Source organism: Monodelphis domestica, chromosome 1 (assembly GCF_027887165.1).
Source record: "Monodelphis domestica isolate mMonDom1 chromosome 1, mMonDom1.pri, whole genome shotgun sequence".
Lineage (NCBI taxonomy): Eukaryota > Metazoa > Chordata > Mammalia > Didelphimorphia > Didelphidae > Monodelphis > Monodelphis domestica.
The window spans coordinates 616,330,024-616,347,664 of NC_077227.1; the positions used below are offsets into that span (position 1 = coordinate 616,330,024).

General features: G+C 33.0%; 1 protein-coding gene across 3 annotated transcripts in view; it reads left to right on the forward strand.

The window, feature by feature from the left end:
- KIF16B (kinesin family member 16B) overlaps positions 1 to 17,641 on the forward strand; it is a 341,792-nt gene that overhangs the window by 60,769 nt on the left and 263,382 nt on the right. For all 3 annotated transcript variants that reach the window (XM_056813860.1, XM_056813861.1, XM_007476655.3), the window contains exons 10-12: positions 740 to 915; positions 11,567 to 11,632; positions 17,448 to 17,507. In XM_056813860.1, the coding sequence (XP_056669838.1) occupies positions 740 to 915; positions 11,567 to 11,632; positions 17,448 to 17,507 (302 nt within the window). The remainder of the gene's footprint in view (positions 1 to 739; positions 916 to 11,566; positions 11,633 to 17,447; positions 17,508 to 17,641) is intronic.

Below are 17,641 nucleotides of genomic sequence, written 5' to 3' on the forward strand. Positions count from 1 at the left end.
GGGCTAGCCATTGGCAACGTTTCAAATTTTGTCTCTATTCATTTTTTGCTTTACATTTCTTTTTATAATGTTTTACCAAAGAAACTCCTGGAATTTGCTTATTCCTTTGTTTTTAGATCAAGTTTTTCTTTTGCAGAGTTTTGCAAAAGCTTCTGGAAGTTGTATGCTCTTTGTAGTAATTCTCAGATGTCTTAGGACAGAATCACACCTATTCTCTTTAGTGTTTTGTAAATAATTATGATTTAACTGTATGAATAAGGAAAACAAAAATATATTTTCTTTTGTGTTTGGTAGAAAAGCAGAGCAAGAAGACCCTGCACCATCTGCATGGGATCCACATTCCTTGGTTGAGAAGCTGTCCTTCAGCTCTCATTCTTTTAATCTCATGTTTTTCCGTTGGGTCATATTAATATAATGATAATGCTTTTCTATTCATTTAAGAAAAACAACACACTACATCCTTTTTCTATGGGAATTAAATTTCAGGTACAAAAATATTTTGATCACTAAATGTTTAATTGTAGAATCAAGTCAAGCTAACTGGAATATAGTTTAGTAGTGAACACTCTCCTTATAAATCTTAGCTAATTTTTAATATTCATTACTAGAGCAGTGAATATTTATCCAAACTATCTATCCAATAACCTGACATTAATCTGACTTTTAGATTATGAACCAAGTTTGTATTAAATTAAACTCACACTGCTGGATAAATAATTTTGGAATTCATTCTTCACAGCTATTTCACCTGCTGATGTCAATTATGGAGAAACCCTAAGTACTCTTCGATATGCAAATAGAGCCAAAAACATCATCAACAAGCCTACCATTAATGAGGATCCTAACGTCAAACTCATTCGTGAGCTCCGAGCTGAAATAGCCAGACTGAAAACTCTGCTTGCCCAAGGGAATCAGGTTAGGTTTCTCTGAGATTTTATGAATAATTTTCTTTGAGTAATAGCATCTATTTCTGGATCTTAATGAGATAATTATCTCACTCATTATATTGATTTGAGTAAATAAGTCCTAACTGAAGCCATGAATGAATAAACTGATTTTCCCCTCACACTCCTTATATCAATTTTCAATTGGCTTTTATAAAATAATTTTATTTGCTAAAGTTGATATAATTGATAATGTAATAGATATCAAGTTTTCATAGGGTAATTTAGTGAAATACAGCAGACTTGATTCATGGTTAAGTATCTTGGTCTTTAATTCAATATCTTATTATTTTCAAGTTAGAAAAGTTTTAAGATAAGAAAAAGTTTGTAAAATGTCATTTTGAATTAATTGTTTCATGTTTTAAAACATCATAATGACTTCCTGGAGCATCATGATAATTTTGTATTGAATACATACATTTTAACTGAAACTGTCTTATTCCCACTTCCTGGTGGTACTTACATAATTCAGCCCTTTGGATGAACTCTAAGACAAACTTGCCTAATGTAGAATTTGACTTGCTAGCTTCCACTAGTAGTCTGTATCATAAGAATATGAATCTATTGTGCTAGAGATGAAAACTATGCTTAGTTACATTATAAAGCCACTTTTGTAAGAAATCTATAAAAATTTTTTGAAAGTTGAATTTTAGAACCATGAGAAATAAAACTTCTCTGTTGCTCTACATTCTTAGGCACCTAAAGATACCATGTATTTTTCCTCCCACAAAAATAATTTTTTCAAATATTTTATTATTCTTAACAATTACCTGTAAAAAAATTTAACATGTTAAAAAATTTTTAGTTCCCAAATCTGTTTCCTTTTTTCCTCAAACCCTTTGAGAAGTGAAGCATTTGATATATGTGTATAATCTTGCAAGTCAAGCAAAACCTATTTCCATATTAGTTATGTTGTGAAAGAAAATACAGATCAAAAGAAAAAAAGAACAAGAAAAATGAAGAAAGTTATAAAAAAGTATGCTTCAATCTGCATTCAGACAATTATCAGTTTTTTTTCTGGAAGAAGATAAAATTTTTCATCATGAGTCCTTTAGAATTGTCTTACGTCATTGTATTGCTGAGAATAGCTGTTATTCCTAGTTGATCATCATACAATATTCCTGTTACTGTGTACAATATTCTTCTGTTCTGCTTACTTTTCTTTGCATCAATTCATGTAAGTCTTTTCCAAGTTTTTCTGAAAAAAACATCCTTTTCATTATTTCTTGTAGCACAATTAGTATTCCATCACAATCCTATACTATAACTTTTTCATCCATTTTCCAATTGAGGAGTATCCCCTAAATTTCTAATTCTTTGTCCCTACAAAGAGAGCTGCTATAAATATTTTTGTTCATTTTCCTTAAAAAAAAAAAACCCAACAAACAAAAATTTTTGGCATAGAGACCTAGTATTGGTTTTGCTAGGTCAAAGAGTATGCACAATTTTATAGCCTTTTGGACATACATAGTTCCTAATGGCTTTCCAGAATGGATGGTTCAATTTACAACTTCACCATTGGCAATTAAGGTCCCAATTTTCTCGCATCCACTCTAAAATATATAATTTCACTTTTCTGTCTTATTAGTCAATATGACATAGATTTTACATGTGCAAGCATGTACAGCATTTGTCCATATTAGTCTTTTTGTGGAAGAGTCTTGAATAAAAGAAAAAAGAAAGAGGAATATATAGTATGTTATATTTGTGTTCAGATTTCATCAATTCTTTCTCTGGAGGCAGATGGCATTTTTCATTATGAATCTTTGGAATTGTCTTAGATTACTGTATTGCTGAGAAGAACTAGGTCATTCAAAACTTATTTATCAAACAATATTGCTTTTTACTTTGTACAATATTTTCCTGATTCTCCTTACTTCATTTTTTCATCAGTTCATGGTTAGGTGCAACAGTTCATCAGTTTAGGTTTTTCTGAAAGCATCCTGCTCATCATTTCATATACCACAATTAGTATTTCATCACCATCATATACTATAACTTGTTCAGCCATTTAATTTCCAATTCTTTACTACCACAAAAAAGCTGCTATAAATATGTTTATACAAATAGGTCATTTTCTCTCCATATAAAAAATAAATCTCTTTGGGATTGAGACCTAAAAGTGGTATTGATGGATCAAAGAGTATGCATAGTTTTAGGAGTCCTTTGGGCATACTTCCAAATTATTCTCTAGAATGTTTGAATTAGATCAAAACTCTACCAAACAGTACATAAGTTTCCCAATCTTCCCACATCCTCTATAACATTTATCCTTTTTTCCTTTTCTGTCATGTTGGCCAATCTGATAAATACCTAAGAGTTGTTTTAATTTGCATTTTTCTAATCAAGAGTGATTTAGAGTATTTTTATATGAATATAGATAGCTTTAATTTCTTCATCATAAAGCTGCCTATTCCTATCCTTTGACCATTTATCAATTGGAGAATTTCTATTTTTATAAATTTGACTCAGTTCTTTATATATTTGAGAAATGAGACAATAATATCAACGATATTTCCAGTAAAATTTTTTTTCTCTGCTTTCCTTTTAATCTTGATTGCATCGATTTTGTTTGTGAAAAACCTTTTAAATTTAATGTAATCAAAGTAACCTTTTTGCATCCTATAGTGCTTTCTTATCTCTTGTTTGGTCATAAAAATTTCCCTTATCTATTGATCTGACAGGGAAACTATTCTAGGCTCACCTAATTTGTGGGTGGCATCACCCTTTTTAAATCATGTGCTCATTTTGGCTTTATCTTGGTCTATAGAGTGAGATGATATTTTGGTCTATACCTAGTTTTTACTAAACTGATTTCCACTTTTCCAAGCAATTTTTTAAAAATGGTTATCTCTTATCCCAAAAGTTTAGATCTTTGGGTTTATCAAGCATTATTATGGTAATTTATTGCTTTGTATTTTGTACCTAATCTATTCTACTGATCAGTCATTTAACTAGTACCACATTGTTTTAATGATTATTGCTTTGTAATACAATTTGAAATCTGGTATGGCTAAGCCAGCTTCAGATTTTTTTTCATTGATTCTCTTAATATTCTTGACCTTTCATTCATCCAGATGATTTTGTTATTACTTTTTACAGCTTTGTGAAATATTTTTTGGTAGTTTGATTGACATGACACAAATAAAATAATTTTAGGAAGAATTGCCATTTTTGTTTTATTGATTCAGCCTAATGTAACAATTAAAAAATGGTCTGGCAAGAGTTATTATCATTTATTAACAAAATGTGTGTGTGTGTGTGTGTGTGTGTGTGTGTGTGTGTGTGAGAGAGAGAGAGAGAGAGAGAGAGAGAGAGAGAGAGAGAGACAGAGAGAGATTTCCTTTAAGGTATTAGCCTGAATAGAACTGATTCTTCATTTGGCTGATTGAGGCCTATCCCCACAGCACAAGTGGCAGCTTGCCATTGATTAAAAGTGGAAGTCAAGAGAATTCTTCTCCTTCCTAAGCTTGCCTTTTAAACCCCACTAGCTCCTTCCTCCATGTCAACATTGCACACTGATGCTCATAGGGATGCTAGGACATTAGATATGACATAACTCTCTAACATCCATAGTTAGGGTGGTTTTGGATGGAGGTATTTTACTTCACACACACTACCTATGTGTAATATATATTTTTCCAATTGCTTAGATCCAACTTTTTTTGTGTGAAAAATGTTCACACAGACATAATAATTAATACATTCACAAAATTACCTCTAAATTTAAAAATAGTTTGCTGGAACATGCTATCTCATTAAATCATGTGATTTCTGATAATCTTGGAAATAGTCAATTAGCTCATTAGTTACTTTGTACTAAGGCCACTTGGAAAGTAGGATAAATGCTTGAATTCTGAAGTTTCCAGAGCCATAAAGTGTACTTCACATTTCATCCCTTCAAAGTAGCCAGTCACTATTGAGTAAGAATTGTGATGAACATTTTGTTTTATGTTTGAAACATATTTTATCACTTTGGAAGCTTCCATTTGTAGAATGGAACACATGAGAATGGGGGATAAATTCCTTGTGCAGAATTTTGGATTTGACTCATTCTCTTACCATCCATGAATTTGAATTTGTAGAATCATTTGTTTAAGAGGTCCATGACAAACTTTCCTGATGCTATATTTTCTAAGCCAAACTGCACTCTATACCAGTACAATATTTCCATTTCTTTCTTGTGATATATTCTTCTATTGTATCCTATTAGGCTTTTCTTTAATTCAAGAGGTAGAGCCTGGGAACAGGCAAAAGCCAGGGTAAATGGAGTAGAAGATGGAGAGGAGTCCGTATTTAAAGTATGGATTTCAAGAAATAAGAACTTTAAAATAGAAGTTTGCCAAGCATTAGAACTCTCATGGTTCATAGACTAGATACTGGAAAGTACTAATTTTCAGCACACACTGAAAAAATCAAGAGATAGCTAAGCTTCTAAAAATGATGACTGAATAACGATAACATTTAGCTGTTTGAACCAGAAATGCTGATGAAATTCTCAGCAACCTTGTACACTAAGATTATTGAATTGCTAATTAGTTTATAGAATTTTGGAATGGGGCAGGCACATCTAGTTCTTTGGTTACTCATCAAGAAAGGTCATGATGTCACTTCAATCATACTTTTAATAAAGCACAGAGGGTATAGCAACAAATGGCACAGAAAGTACAGAGACAAATGGTTTGGGGTGAGGTTATTGAGGCATATTGTAGGAGACAGGGCTGGAGTGGTAATAGGAAGACAAAGCATGCAGAATTGGGTGGGAAGAGTGAAGGATTCTGGGATGAGTTTAAGAGTTTGGGGTCTCATTTTTATAAGTTTTTGGGAGGAACAGACCAACTCTTATCTGTGCCACCTTAGTTTTAACTCATTAACATCCAAATTATCTCAGTTATCATTAAAACTTTAAAGTTAACATGTTCACATCTCAATTATAAGCACTATTTGGTGTTCTGCTGTTACTGCAGGTGTCTGGAATTTGTTTCATATTTATGTAACATAAGACCAAAAGGCCCTGATAGCAAAATGTATATGACTTCCCCTGATTTAGAATGTATTCTCAGGATGTGATTTTTGGTTATTATATGATAAAATTTCAAGTTATGCTTTGATCTTTGGAACAATCTATATATTTCTTTACCTTTGCAATCTTACTGCCCTCTATTGTTACTTTATGCTGGATACTATATAAACTTAGTTACTATACTGAGTGGGGATGGTGGTTAGCAGGACAAGAACAAGATACATTTTTAACACAATTATGAGGATGTGAAACTTAATCTTATAGAATTTTAGAGTTAAAACAAATAATTTCAAAGAAGCTAGGAAGCCTTAACCACCATAGACTTTACTGGTGAAAAATATCATCCAATTTGGATTTGTCACTTTTGTTGCTTATTCCACACACATCAATTGGGGGTAGAGGGCCAGCAAGGGCATTAAAAAGATAATTAAAATTCTAACTATAGCAAATAATTCTTTTCCATATGGTGATTGGTGACCACATCTGTTTTTCTACCATTCTTTATGTGTAAAGCAAATTTTGAGGAAAAGGATCAAACTGTAATATTTTGTTCAATCTGGGATCTCATTGGTATGGATACACAGTGCAATTCATCTCTACTGGTACAGGTCATAACCCATCCTTGCCATCTTACCCTGTGCAATCTTGCTCAGAATCCTTTCATAAATCATTAATAGAGGATCTATGTGATGGGTTAGAGGAAGACTTTTCTCTTATGCCTTTTAAATTTGGGGGAATACATGAGCAACACTTGAGCCATCTGTCCATTATCTTTCATTCTTTAAACATTTATCAATCTCTTTTGCCTTCAATGTCACCTTCTTTTTCAAATGTATGCATTCTCTCATAGTAAAGATTTAAAAAGGAAAAGTAGGTGAAAATAATTCAGTAAAACTAGCCAATATATTGACTGAATCTTGACAGTATATAGCAAGAACTTTGTTAAAGAGAAGAACTCAGAAATATGTATATTGCCAAGTTGTTATTTTTGAAATCTCAGGTTTAGTGAAAAGATCTGGCAGATTATTGAGAAAAAATATTTTCCTATCATTCATTTTTTCTTTTCTCCCATTTTTTGGTACTTTTTTTGGGAAAGTTCTAGAGGACTTTAAAGAATTGATATCTAGGCTGCATTTCCTGGGACGAGAATCCTCTGACATTTATGATTGCTTTAATATATTGGGCCCTTTTAATACTTATTATTTGCTTTTTTTATCCTGAATTAGGAAAAAAAGAAGTCATTTTGGTTTGTATAACTGCTCTATTCATTTAAAATATAAAAGTCTTTTTGATTAGATTGCTCTCAAACAATATATACCATGACCATTTATAAATATCATTGATAGGGTGTATGGGTATTTAGGGAGAACTAACTGGTGGAAGGTAGAAGGGTTTGCTGAGTCCATTTTAAAGGTGCTCATCCACTTTTGGTGCCTACCTTTCAGTCTTCTCTGGCTTGTAGTTCCAAGAAGCTATAGCATGCAAGTTGGCTGCACTCTGGTTAACCATCTCAGCAAGTGGTCTAAATGAGGTTGAAAGTAAACAACAGACCAAAGGACAAGTAACAGTCTCATGGACAGGGACATTCTCTCCAGTTATGTCCATCTAAACTCTTGTATTTACTACTTCTTTGTAGCTTTTATCCACATCCTTCTATGATTCCATCATAGACCTCTCCCTACCTTCTTCTCCCCAGCAATATGTTGGGGGTGGGAGTGTCTGCTAGACTTCTTCATGATGATGTGATGCCCATGGAACAGGAGAGCTGCCTGTCTTGTATCCCCAATAGTCCTTTATCCTATGCCACAGATGTAGGACACAAACTGTAGTCAGTTTCTTAGGGGGATTCTTTGGTCATAATAAAAAACTCACATTTATGCAATAATTTATGATTTATAAAGCACTTTACATACATTATTTCACCTTATTTACATGTAACCCTTTTGAACTAGGGGCTATTACCCTATTTTACAGATGAGGAATCTCAGAACCAACATGGTTAAGTGACTCTCCCAGGGTCAAAACAGCTCATTAAGTAAATGGGGTGGAATTTGAACCAGAGGTTTCTGGATTCCAAATCCTATGTTCTACCTATTACTTAAACTGATTTTTATGTTCATTAACATAATTGATGAGCAAAAAAGAGATGATCAAGTAATTGTCCCCAAGAGATGAGCAGTTATCTCGGTGAGTGGTATGAGAATCTTAGGGTTTGAGCTTTGTGAATAGAGAGGTAGGGGATAGATAGATGCAAGAATGATTTTGGCTCTGGAACTGACAGTCTCTGGTTTTGCATTTGATGAGTAAGAAGTGAGAGGGAAGAGGGAAGAAGGACTCGTAAGGTTTTGAACATTAACGATTGGAAAGATGGTGGTACTCTTGAGAAAAAGGGAGAAGGAAAGGAGGAGGGTATGAGGTAGAAGGATACTGAGCTCCATTTTGGACGTATTGAATTTGAGGTTTCTATGGAACAACCAATGAACTTTGTTGAATTGGTATATGATGATGTCGAATTGGAGTGATAGTTGGATCTACTGAAACTGATGAAATCACTATGTGAGAGTGTGGAGGAGAGGACCTGGCACAGAACCTGGGAGTTAGACTCCTTCCTTTTGTAAGAGAATGAAACACAGATGAAGATCATGGAAAAGAAACTTAAAGATGACTGGTCAAACATTCAGGAGAATATCTTATGTCTTTTGGTTTCATGTATAGCAAGAGCATTAACACTGATGTTAAACATCTCTAAAAGCACAAGAGGAAGTCCTTTATAGTTGAAAGTATATTGAACCTAGAGTCAAAGAACTTGGGTTCAAATCACTTCTGCCATTTACTATCTGTATGAATTTAGGCAATGTACTTAGCTTCCCTACTTTCAATTTCCTCACCTATAAAATGAGTCAGTTAGACTAGATAGCCTCTCTGGTCCCTTCCAATTTTAGATCTGTGATTTTATGCACGGTTATGAATTGTTAGAGAAGAAAGCTTACATTTACAACATCAGTAATTAAATTAATGATTATTGGGGATCTAAATCTGACTTTCTGTTTTCATTTTTTATAGCTTTGCTATTGTCACTATAGAAATGCATGTGAATTGTAATGGAGATCAGTATCATTTTTAAAAATCTATTTGTCCATTCTAATCAATTTTGCACACAGCAACCAAAGTGATTTTCCTAAAGCTCATGATCATGTCACTCTTTATTCGATAAATCCCAGTGACTCTCTAGTAAGTGCTTCTAGCATCAATTATAAACTCCTGCTTGACATTTAATTTCTTTATAGCTTGACCTCTTCCTGCCTTTCCAGTCAGCATCATCCTTCTAATCCCTCAGGTACACAATCTGGGTGTCATTTTTGACTCTCACTATCTTTCATCTTCCATATCCAATCTGTACCCAAGGTCTGTTGATTTCACCTTTGCAATATCTCTCAGATGTGCCCCTTTATCTCCTCTAAAATTGCCATCACTCTGATGAGCTATATATACATATATATATATATATATATATATATATATATATACTATATTGCAATAGCTTGCTAATGGGTCAGCTTCCTCAAGTGTCTTCTGTACTCCAATCTATCCTCCATTCAGCCACCAAAGTGATCTTTGTAAAATACTGGTCCATCCATTCCACCCACTTACTCAGTAAACTCCAGTGGCTTCCTTTAAGTCCAGTAAACTCCAGTGGCTTCCTTTAAGTCCCAACTAAAATTACATCTTCAGAAAGCATTTCCCAATCTCTCTTAATTCTAATGTCTTCTTTTAATAATTTTCTTTTTTTCCTTCCTGTACATAGCTTATTTGTACATACTTTGTTGCTTGTCTCCTGCATTAGATTGTGAGCGTCTGGAGGCAGCTGCCGTCGTACATAGTAGGCCTTTAATAGATGTTTATTGACTGATTAACCCCATTGCTATGAAATGACCAGGAATTTTGCCTTGTGAATCTTATCTAATGAAATACATTTTTTTTTTGGCAAAAATGTTTTTAGAATTTCTGCAACCCATTGGGGTTCTTTATGCCTGACTGAGCCTCCCTCTGGTAGTCTATTCAATACAGATCTAGGCAGTGAGTTAGATGTGCAAATGCACTAAAGTTATTTTGAAGTGATGAAGACAGTTGAGTGTGGTGTATTGAGAGTTGGCCTCATCATCAAGAGCTACCTCATACATATTGCCTGCGTTTCTTTTAAAAGACATCATGTACGTGCATTATTGGACAGATTTTCAGGATATATTTCCTTCGAATTATGTGATTCCCTTTTTTTTTTTTGGTAGGGAAAAGACCACAAATACTATAAAGACAAGAGCATCAATAGAAGTCATTAAACAAATCCAAATCTGAGAAACTTTATTTTTTCAATATTTCCCCCATTTTTTTGTTTTTTTGTTTTTAATAAATGGACAAACTTTTTTTTTTGCCTCCTCACCATCCCTCCCTTCTTTCCCTAGAAAAACAACACTCTTGTACTAAGTATAAATAGTTAAATCGAATTCCTATATTGGTCACATCCAAAATGGGGTGTCATTCTTCCTTTCGAGTCCATTGTGTTTTTTTGGGTGGGTAGGAGGTGGGTAGTGTTATAATCACTAGCACTCTTTTATTGTGGTTGGTTATTGTGTTGATCAGTTTTTAAGTCTAAAAATATGTTTATGTGAGTGGTATTGCTATGGATATAGAAGGGAAAGTGTTACCTTTTATTTACCAAGTATGATTTCAGCTCTAATAAAGATAAAATTCTTTGATAAACTCTGTATAATAATAATAATAATGGATGATCTCATTATGAAGCTATAAATGGTTATGCAAGACACATATTTATTCTAAATTAATTAAATTTGTAATGCTTGATTAAATAGGTAGGTGTTCTTAAATGTCCATTACAGGATAAAAATCCCTATATTATTTTTAGTATGACCAATTTTAAATTGCTAGAGTATTGTATTCCAAATGTTACCATGGTTCATTGAGAATATTAGTTGCCCTTAGCATCAACCAAAGTATGGTTTCTTGTGCTTATTTATTTTAGTACTTATTAAAAAATCAAATTTCTGTGATAAAAGTCATGTCCTATGCACACACAAATTTGAAGCCTTTTTAGTTAAAATTTTTTATAAATACAGTATTTTAAAATAATTTATCAATAGCATTTGAGTTATATCCCCTTCCCCTGTTTTATTGAGATTTAATTACTCTTTAAGAAGTCATTTATTAAAATTTTTAAAATTATTATTAAATTAAAAGTTATTAAAAGTTATCAGATTTGGTAAAGATATGCATATATACATCTGTATATTTGTGCACATATTCATGGTCATGTTGTTAGCATGAATACTATGTATAGATTGATAAATAATCCAGAATTATTCAAATGGATTAATAAAAGACATCAGTATGTTTATAGATTTAATAATAATATATTTTTAGTATGAGATAATGGGAGATCATTTTTCTAGTTGTATTTATAGTATTAATTGAATAATATTGAATTATTCAAGTATATTATCCTTTATATATATATAGGGAAAAATGTGTTCTATGCCTCATTATTCCATACTAATAATTATTTTCATTTATATTTTAATTTTAGATTGCACTATTGGACTCTCCAACAGCTTTGAGTATGGAGGAGAAACTCCAGCAGAATGAAGCAAGAGTAAGTACTTAGTTGATTACAATCTGTTTAATGAATCTCTGTGAATCATGTATTTTATTTTAGTATTTGATGTCTGAAATTTAACTATATTTTTTCTTAATTCTTCCTTTTAAAGAAAAGTGAACATTTTAAAGAAACAAATGCTGTAGCTCTTTGTTTTTTGATAGGCTTTTTGGGTATGATTTTGTTGGTATAAAAAAATTTCCTCTACTAGTGCTGGGAAAACTTTCTGCACTAATGCAATTAGGCATGTAGATTGTTGCCTGGGACCCTGAGAGATTTAGTAACTTTCCAGAGTCTCTTAGACTGTGTGGCAGAGGCAGGCATTAGATTTGTAAGTTTCTTGAGGGCAAGGACAGTCTTTTATATCTTTTTGTATCCACAGTGCTTAGCACAGTGCCCAGACATAGTAGGTACTTAATAAATGTTCATTGATTGATTTGTTGGTTGATTGATTGACTTGAATCTTGGTATTCTTGAATCTAAAGCTGTGAACCAGACTGCCTCTTTTGTTCCTGTGGGTCAGGGGAGAGAAGGGAATAATCATTTATATCATATCTACTATAGCTAGGCTCTGTGCTAAATGCTTTACTGATAATTTATCTTCACAACAATCCTGTGAGGTGGGTGCCATTATAATCCTCATTTTTCGGTTGAGGAAGCTAAGGTGAAAAGGGACTTTTCCAGGGTCAGCCAAGTCGTTAGCATCTAAATTTCATGTGACTTGAAAGTTGAAATATCTTATATGCAAAAGAATTAACTTGAACTAAGATTTATAAGAAGTTGAAGAAATTAGCACATGAAGAAGTGCTCTACATCTCTTATAATCAGAGAGATGCAAATCAAAACAACTCTGAGGTATCACCTCACACCTAGCAGATTGGCTAACATTACAGCAAAGGAAAGTAATGAATGCTGGAGGGGATGTGGCAAAGTAGGGACATTAATTCATTGCTGGTGGAGTTGTGAATTGATCCAACCATTCTGGAGGGCAATTTGGAACTATGCCCAAAGGGCGACAAAAGAATATCTACCCTTTGACCCAGCCATAGCACTGCTGGGTCTGTACCCCAAAGAGATAATGGACAAAAAGACCTATACAAGAATATTCATAGCTGCGCTCTTTGTGGTGGCCAAAAACTGGAAAACGAGGGGATGCCCATCAATTGGGGAATGGCTGAACAAACTGTGGTATATGTTGGTGATGGAGTACTATTGTGCTCAAAGGAATAACAAAGTGGAGGAGTTCCATGGAGACTGGAACAACCTCCAGGAAGTGATGCAGAGCGAGAGGAGCAGAACCAGGAGAACATTGTACACAGAGACTAATACACTGTGGTATAATCGAACGTAATGGACTTCTCCATTAGTGGCGGTGTAATGTCCCTGCACAATCTGCAGGGATCCAGGAGAAAAAAACACTATTCATAAGCAAAGGATAAACTATGGGAGTGGAAACACCGAGGAAAAGCAACTGCCTGAATACAGAGGTTGAGGGGACATGACAGAGGAGAGACTCTAAATGAACACTAATGCAAATACTATCAACAAAGCAATGGGTTCAAATCAAGAAAACATCTAATGCCCAGTGGACTTACGTGTCGGCTATGGGGGGTGGGGGGGAGGAAAAGAATATGATCTATGTCTTTAACGAATAATGCTTGGAAATGATCAAATAAAATATATTAAAAAAAAAAAGTTGAAGAAATTAAAAGGTTATTTGAGCTATCTAGTTAGTATAGAAATTTACTCATCTTCATTGCATATATTTAAACCAAGAAAACAGCAAACTTTCCTATAGCCTAAAATCATGATGGGTTAGAAGTAAGTTATATGATAAACTAATGCCTGTCATCAAATTACAATCTTATAAAAGTTATTTAAAATGTGTTACATCTCTTTTCTCATTCCTTTAAATTACTTTCCCCTCATGGAGTAGTCTGAAATTTTGTAGTCAGAGATCTTAAAATAATCAATCTTTTTCCATTTTGTTGCAAATCAAAAATAATATACCTAATTTATAAATGTAATATAGTTTGAAAAAATATTTTTTGAAATTTACTGAAAGTATATTGTGTGTTTATGAGTATATGCTTGGTTGGTTAGGGAAGAAGAAAATAAAGAATTATTAGATTAAATTAGGCTACCCTTATGAAGAGCCCACACAGTACAAGGTATTATGATGATGACTAATAGGAGAATGATATAATATGGGCAAATGAAGGTAGGACAATCCACACTTTTAAGGATTAGCTAGAATCTGGATGAGATAATGTTTTGAAAATTAGCTTTATTCCTGCCTGACTAAATAGAATATATTTATATTATGTAATTTAAAAATTATAGAAAGAAAAATATTTTTAGAAATAATTTTTTTTGTTTCATTATCCTAAATAATTAAGTGAAAGCAAGTAGAAAGATCATGGTTTTTCTTTAAGAGAAATTATTGTAAAGCCAACTATCTAGAAAACAGATGATCCTGATATGGATTGTATCTAGAAATAGCATTAGTATAGATGTTCATTTGCAATTACCATTTTCTCCTGAAATATTTTCACTTTGAAACTGAATTCTACTATGCCCACTGAAATTACTGTGTATTCTTTAATTGATTCTTTTTTTTTTCCCTTACCTCCCATTTTAGAATCAATACTATGTATTGGTTCCAAGCAGAAGAGTGGTAAGGGCTGGGCAATGAGGGTTAAATGACTTGGCCAAGGTCACACACCTGGGAAGTGTCTGAGGCCAGATATAAACCCAGATCCTCCCACCTCTAGGACTGGCTCTCTATCCACTGAGCCACCTGCCTGGCTCCTTTAAAAATTGTTTCTTAGTTATATTTGAAGGTAGCATATATGACTCAGTAGTTCAACACACAATATATATATATATATATATATATATATATATATATATATATATATATATATATATATGTGTGTGTGTGTGAACCTGGGCCATCTTCTTAGCTCATATGCTTTCTGGGCACTTCTCCCAGAGGTATCTAAGAGAAAATGATTACCTCCTTCAGTAGAAGAGGTTCCCTCTGACCTGTTAAATCTCAGGAATATTTAGCTTAATTTAATAGAAAATATATTAATACTGACAGAAACTCTTACCTGTCTTAGAACTCTTGCTATGTTTTGGGAAGACTTCCTTCTAGTCTTTTGCTTCTTTTCTTAAGTTAGTGTATATTATTAGTATTAAAGATCATTTCCATACTCAAAATTATCAAATTGCAGCTTTTAAAGAAAACAGTGTCATAATGATTAAGTTTTCCCCAAAAACTATGTGTGGATTATGGTAATCAAAATTTCTGGCAAAATACTTAAGAAATGTAGTTTTTCATTAGTTAGGGTTATTTAATTATATTTCAAAGGGATTGGATAACATTTCCTTTGATGAGAAATTTCTGGGAATGTGGATGTTTTGCATTTCAAAAAGAAAATTCTATCCAGAAAACAGCTGCTAACTCTTTATCCACAAATGATTTTGTATATTAATTCAGTATTCCTGCCTTCTTAGTTTCAGCTTTTTGAGGAAGGAATATCATTGGTATTTCAAATCAGCATCTTTGTGCACACTGAGGCAAAAACTCCCCCAATTCTAAACAGTATCAAGTACCCTACAATTTGTATTTTTACCATAAAATATATCTGACATTGAATTATTCCTTAACGTGTGGCATTAAGGGTTAGTGTACAGTGAAAGGACTCTGGAGTAGTTAGCATTATTAATTTTCCTTTCAAATCTATTAAGAAAAAGATGGGTGGTGTCAATAAAGCAATTCAGGGCTATGTATCATTGTTTCCTTACATAGTAGGAAGATTGTAGATATTGGCATTAAGCATTCATTCATTTCTAAGTAGTATATAGGATTGTAAGGAGAAATTAGTTTCATGCTTATGAATTCTGAAAGTCCTCTACATGCTTCTTATCTCCTATTATCACATTCCTGGCTCATGACATTGTATGCTCTTCTCTAGCCTCTATCCTTGGTCCTTTCTCAGGCCAACATTCCTGCACTGACTATACTCTCATTTCTTTCTTATTTCCACCCCTCGGTAAATAACTTAAGTTCTACACAACCCTCGAGTGTGGAAACTCTCTCTTTTCCTATCCCCCATCATGCCTTTCTAATCCTTAATTCTGTATTACATCTACTGTCTGTTGTCTTCATGCTTCCTCACATGCTATGGAATGAAACCAGACTGATTGTGTCTACTACAAGTTGATATTACATAATCTTAATTGGGCTTCATATAGCAAAGCAAGTCTATGAGTTAGGTTCTGTTATTCTCCCCATTTTACAGAGAAAGAAACTTGGTCCTCAAGAGGTGAAGTCATTTTCCCAGATGGTCTGAGGCAGGATTCCGAGCCAGCGCTTCTTGATGCCAAGGCTAACACTCTACTTACACATCTACAATGTACATACACATACACCCATAGTTTTCTTGTTAATATATCCATCTCTTCACAGGATTTCATAATTGGAAAGGACCTAAAGGGTTATCTGGATCAATTCCCCTTGTTTTGCAAATTGGGAAATTGAAGTTTGCTCAATGAGGTCACAGATTTGTTAACAGGTGCTCAAACCAGGATTTAAACCCCAAGATTCTCTGATTCCACATTCAGAACTCTTTCCTTTCTACTTAAGTGTAAAAATACAGAAAATAAAGTAGTCCTCAATTGTATGGGTATCTATCAGGCAGGCATATTTACTGGAAATACAATGAGAATTGAAAGAAAATAGTGGCTGAGGAGAGATGACAGTAAGCAGTAGACAAAAAACTTTTAAAAGGATGAAGTCTTCATTCTATGTTTCTCCTAATCTCCTTTGGTTCATCCCCTCTTAAACACATTTTATCCACATCATATATATTCTCATCTATTTTTTCCCCCTGTTTTCTAGAACCTAATTTAGGAATTACATTTGTGCCTTTTAGGATCTATATTTAATTGCTTTTTAAACAATAAGGAATACATTTTTTGATTGCATTGGATTTTCAAATATCTTCATTCATATTGAAAAACAAAATTTTCAACAAATAGTATTTTGATTTAGTAGATTGTCCTAGAAAGTTGCTTGAGGCATAGATGTTCTGAATCATAACTTATATTAGAAGAAGGGTTTGAATCCTTGTCTTCCTGGATCCCAGCACACCACTTTATCTACATTGTAGTGCTGTTTCTATATTGATGTGCTAGGTTATATATATATATATATATTTCAGGTTATATACTCATTATATATTACACACTAATGAAAGGAAGTTTATTTTATTACATTTCTGCTTTTATTAAAATAGCAATTGAATCATAAAAAAAGACTTGGAAAAATCTATTAATTAGTGACTGAAGCAGATTATCTCTAAAAGAAAACTGCAGTTTCAGAGATTGTCTAATCACTACATCTAATTATAAAGAAAAGTAAATCACTATTTCCTAGTATCTAAAGTATAGTCAAGCAAAATTACCAATTAAATAGGAAGCTGCCATCCTTGATTATTTAAAGGTGATTAATATCTATGAAAACTGCTTTCATTTGTACAGTGCAGATTTTAAAACTCAACTACATTTGCAAAATTCTGATATTGTAAGCTCTTTAGTGTAAGGAAACAGCTATAGAATGCCATAAAATTCTTTGAATTAATATCTGAGAAATAATTGGAGTATTTTGCTTAAAATGTATAATACTGTCTTAAATCATCAAGGGTTTGGAAATTTTGTTGAGTAATAAGAAAGTACCAGAAATTTTTTTTCACTGAACATTTCACTGAACATGAAAAACACTAAGTGTTTATTTTATTTTCAGGTACAAGAATTGACCAAAGAATGGACAAACAAGTGGAATGAAACTCAAAATATTTTGAAAGTAAGAAATGATGAAGGGATTAATTTTCTTCAGATAATTCTTTTTAAGCTTTATTTGAAATAATGTGTATGAAATTGTTTAGCATAGTTTAATTTCTTTAAAAATTGTTCTGGGTGATGAGGAGTAGGAGTCAA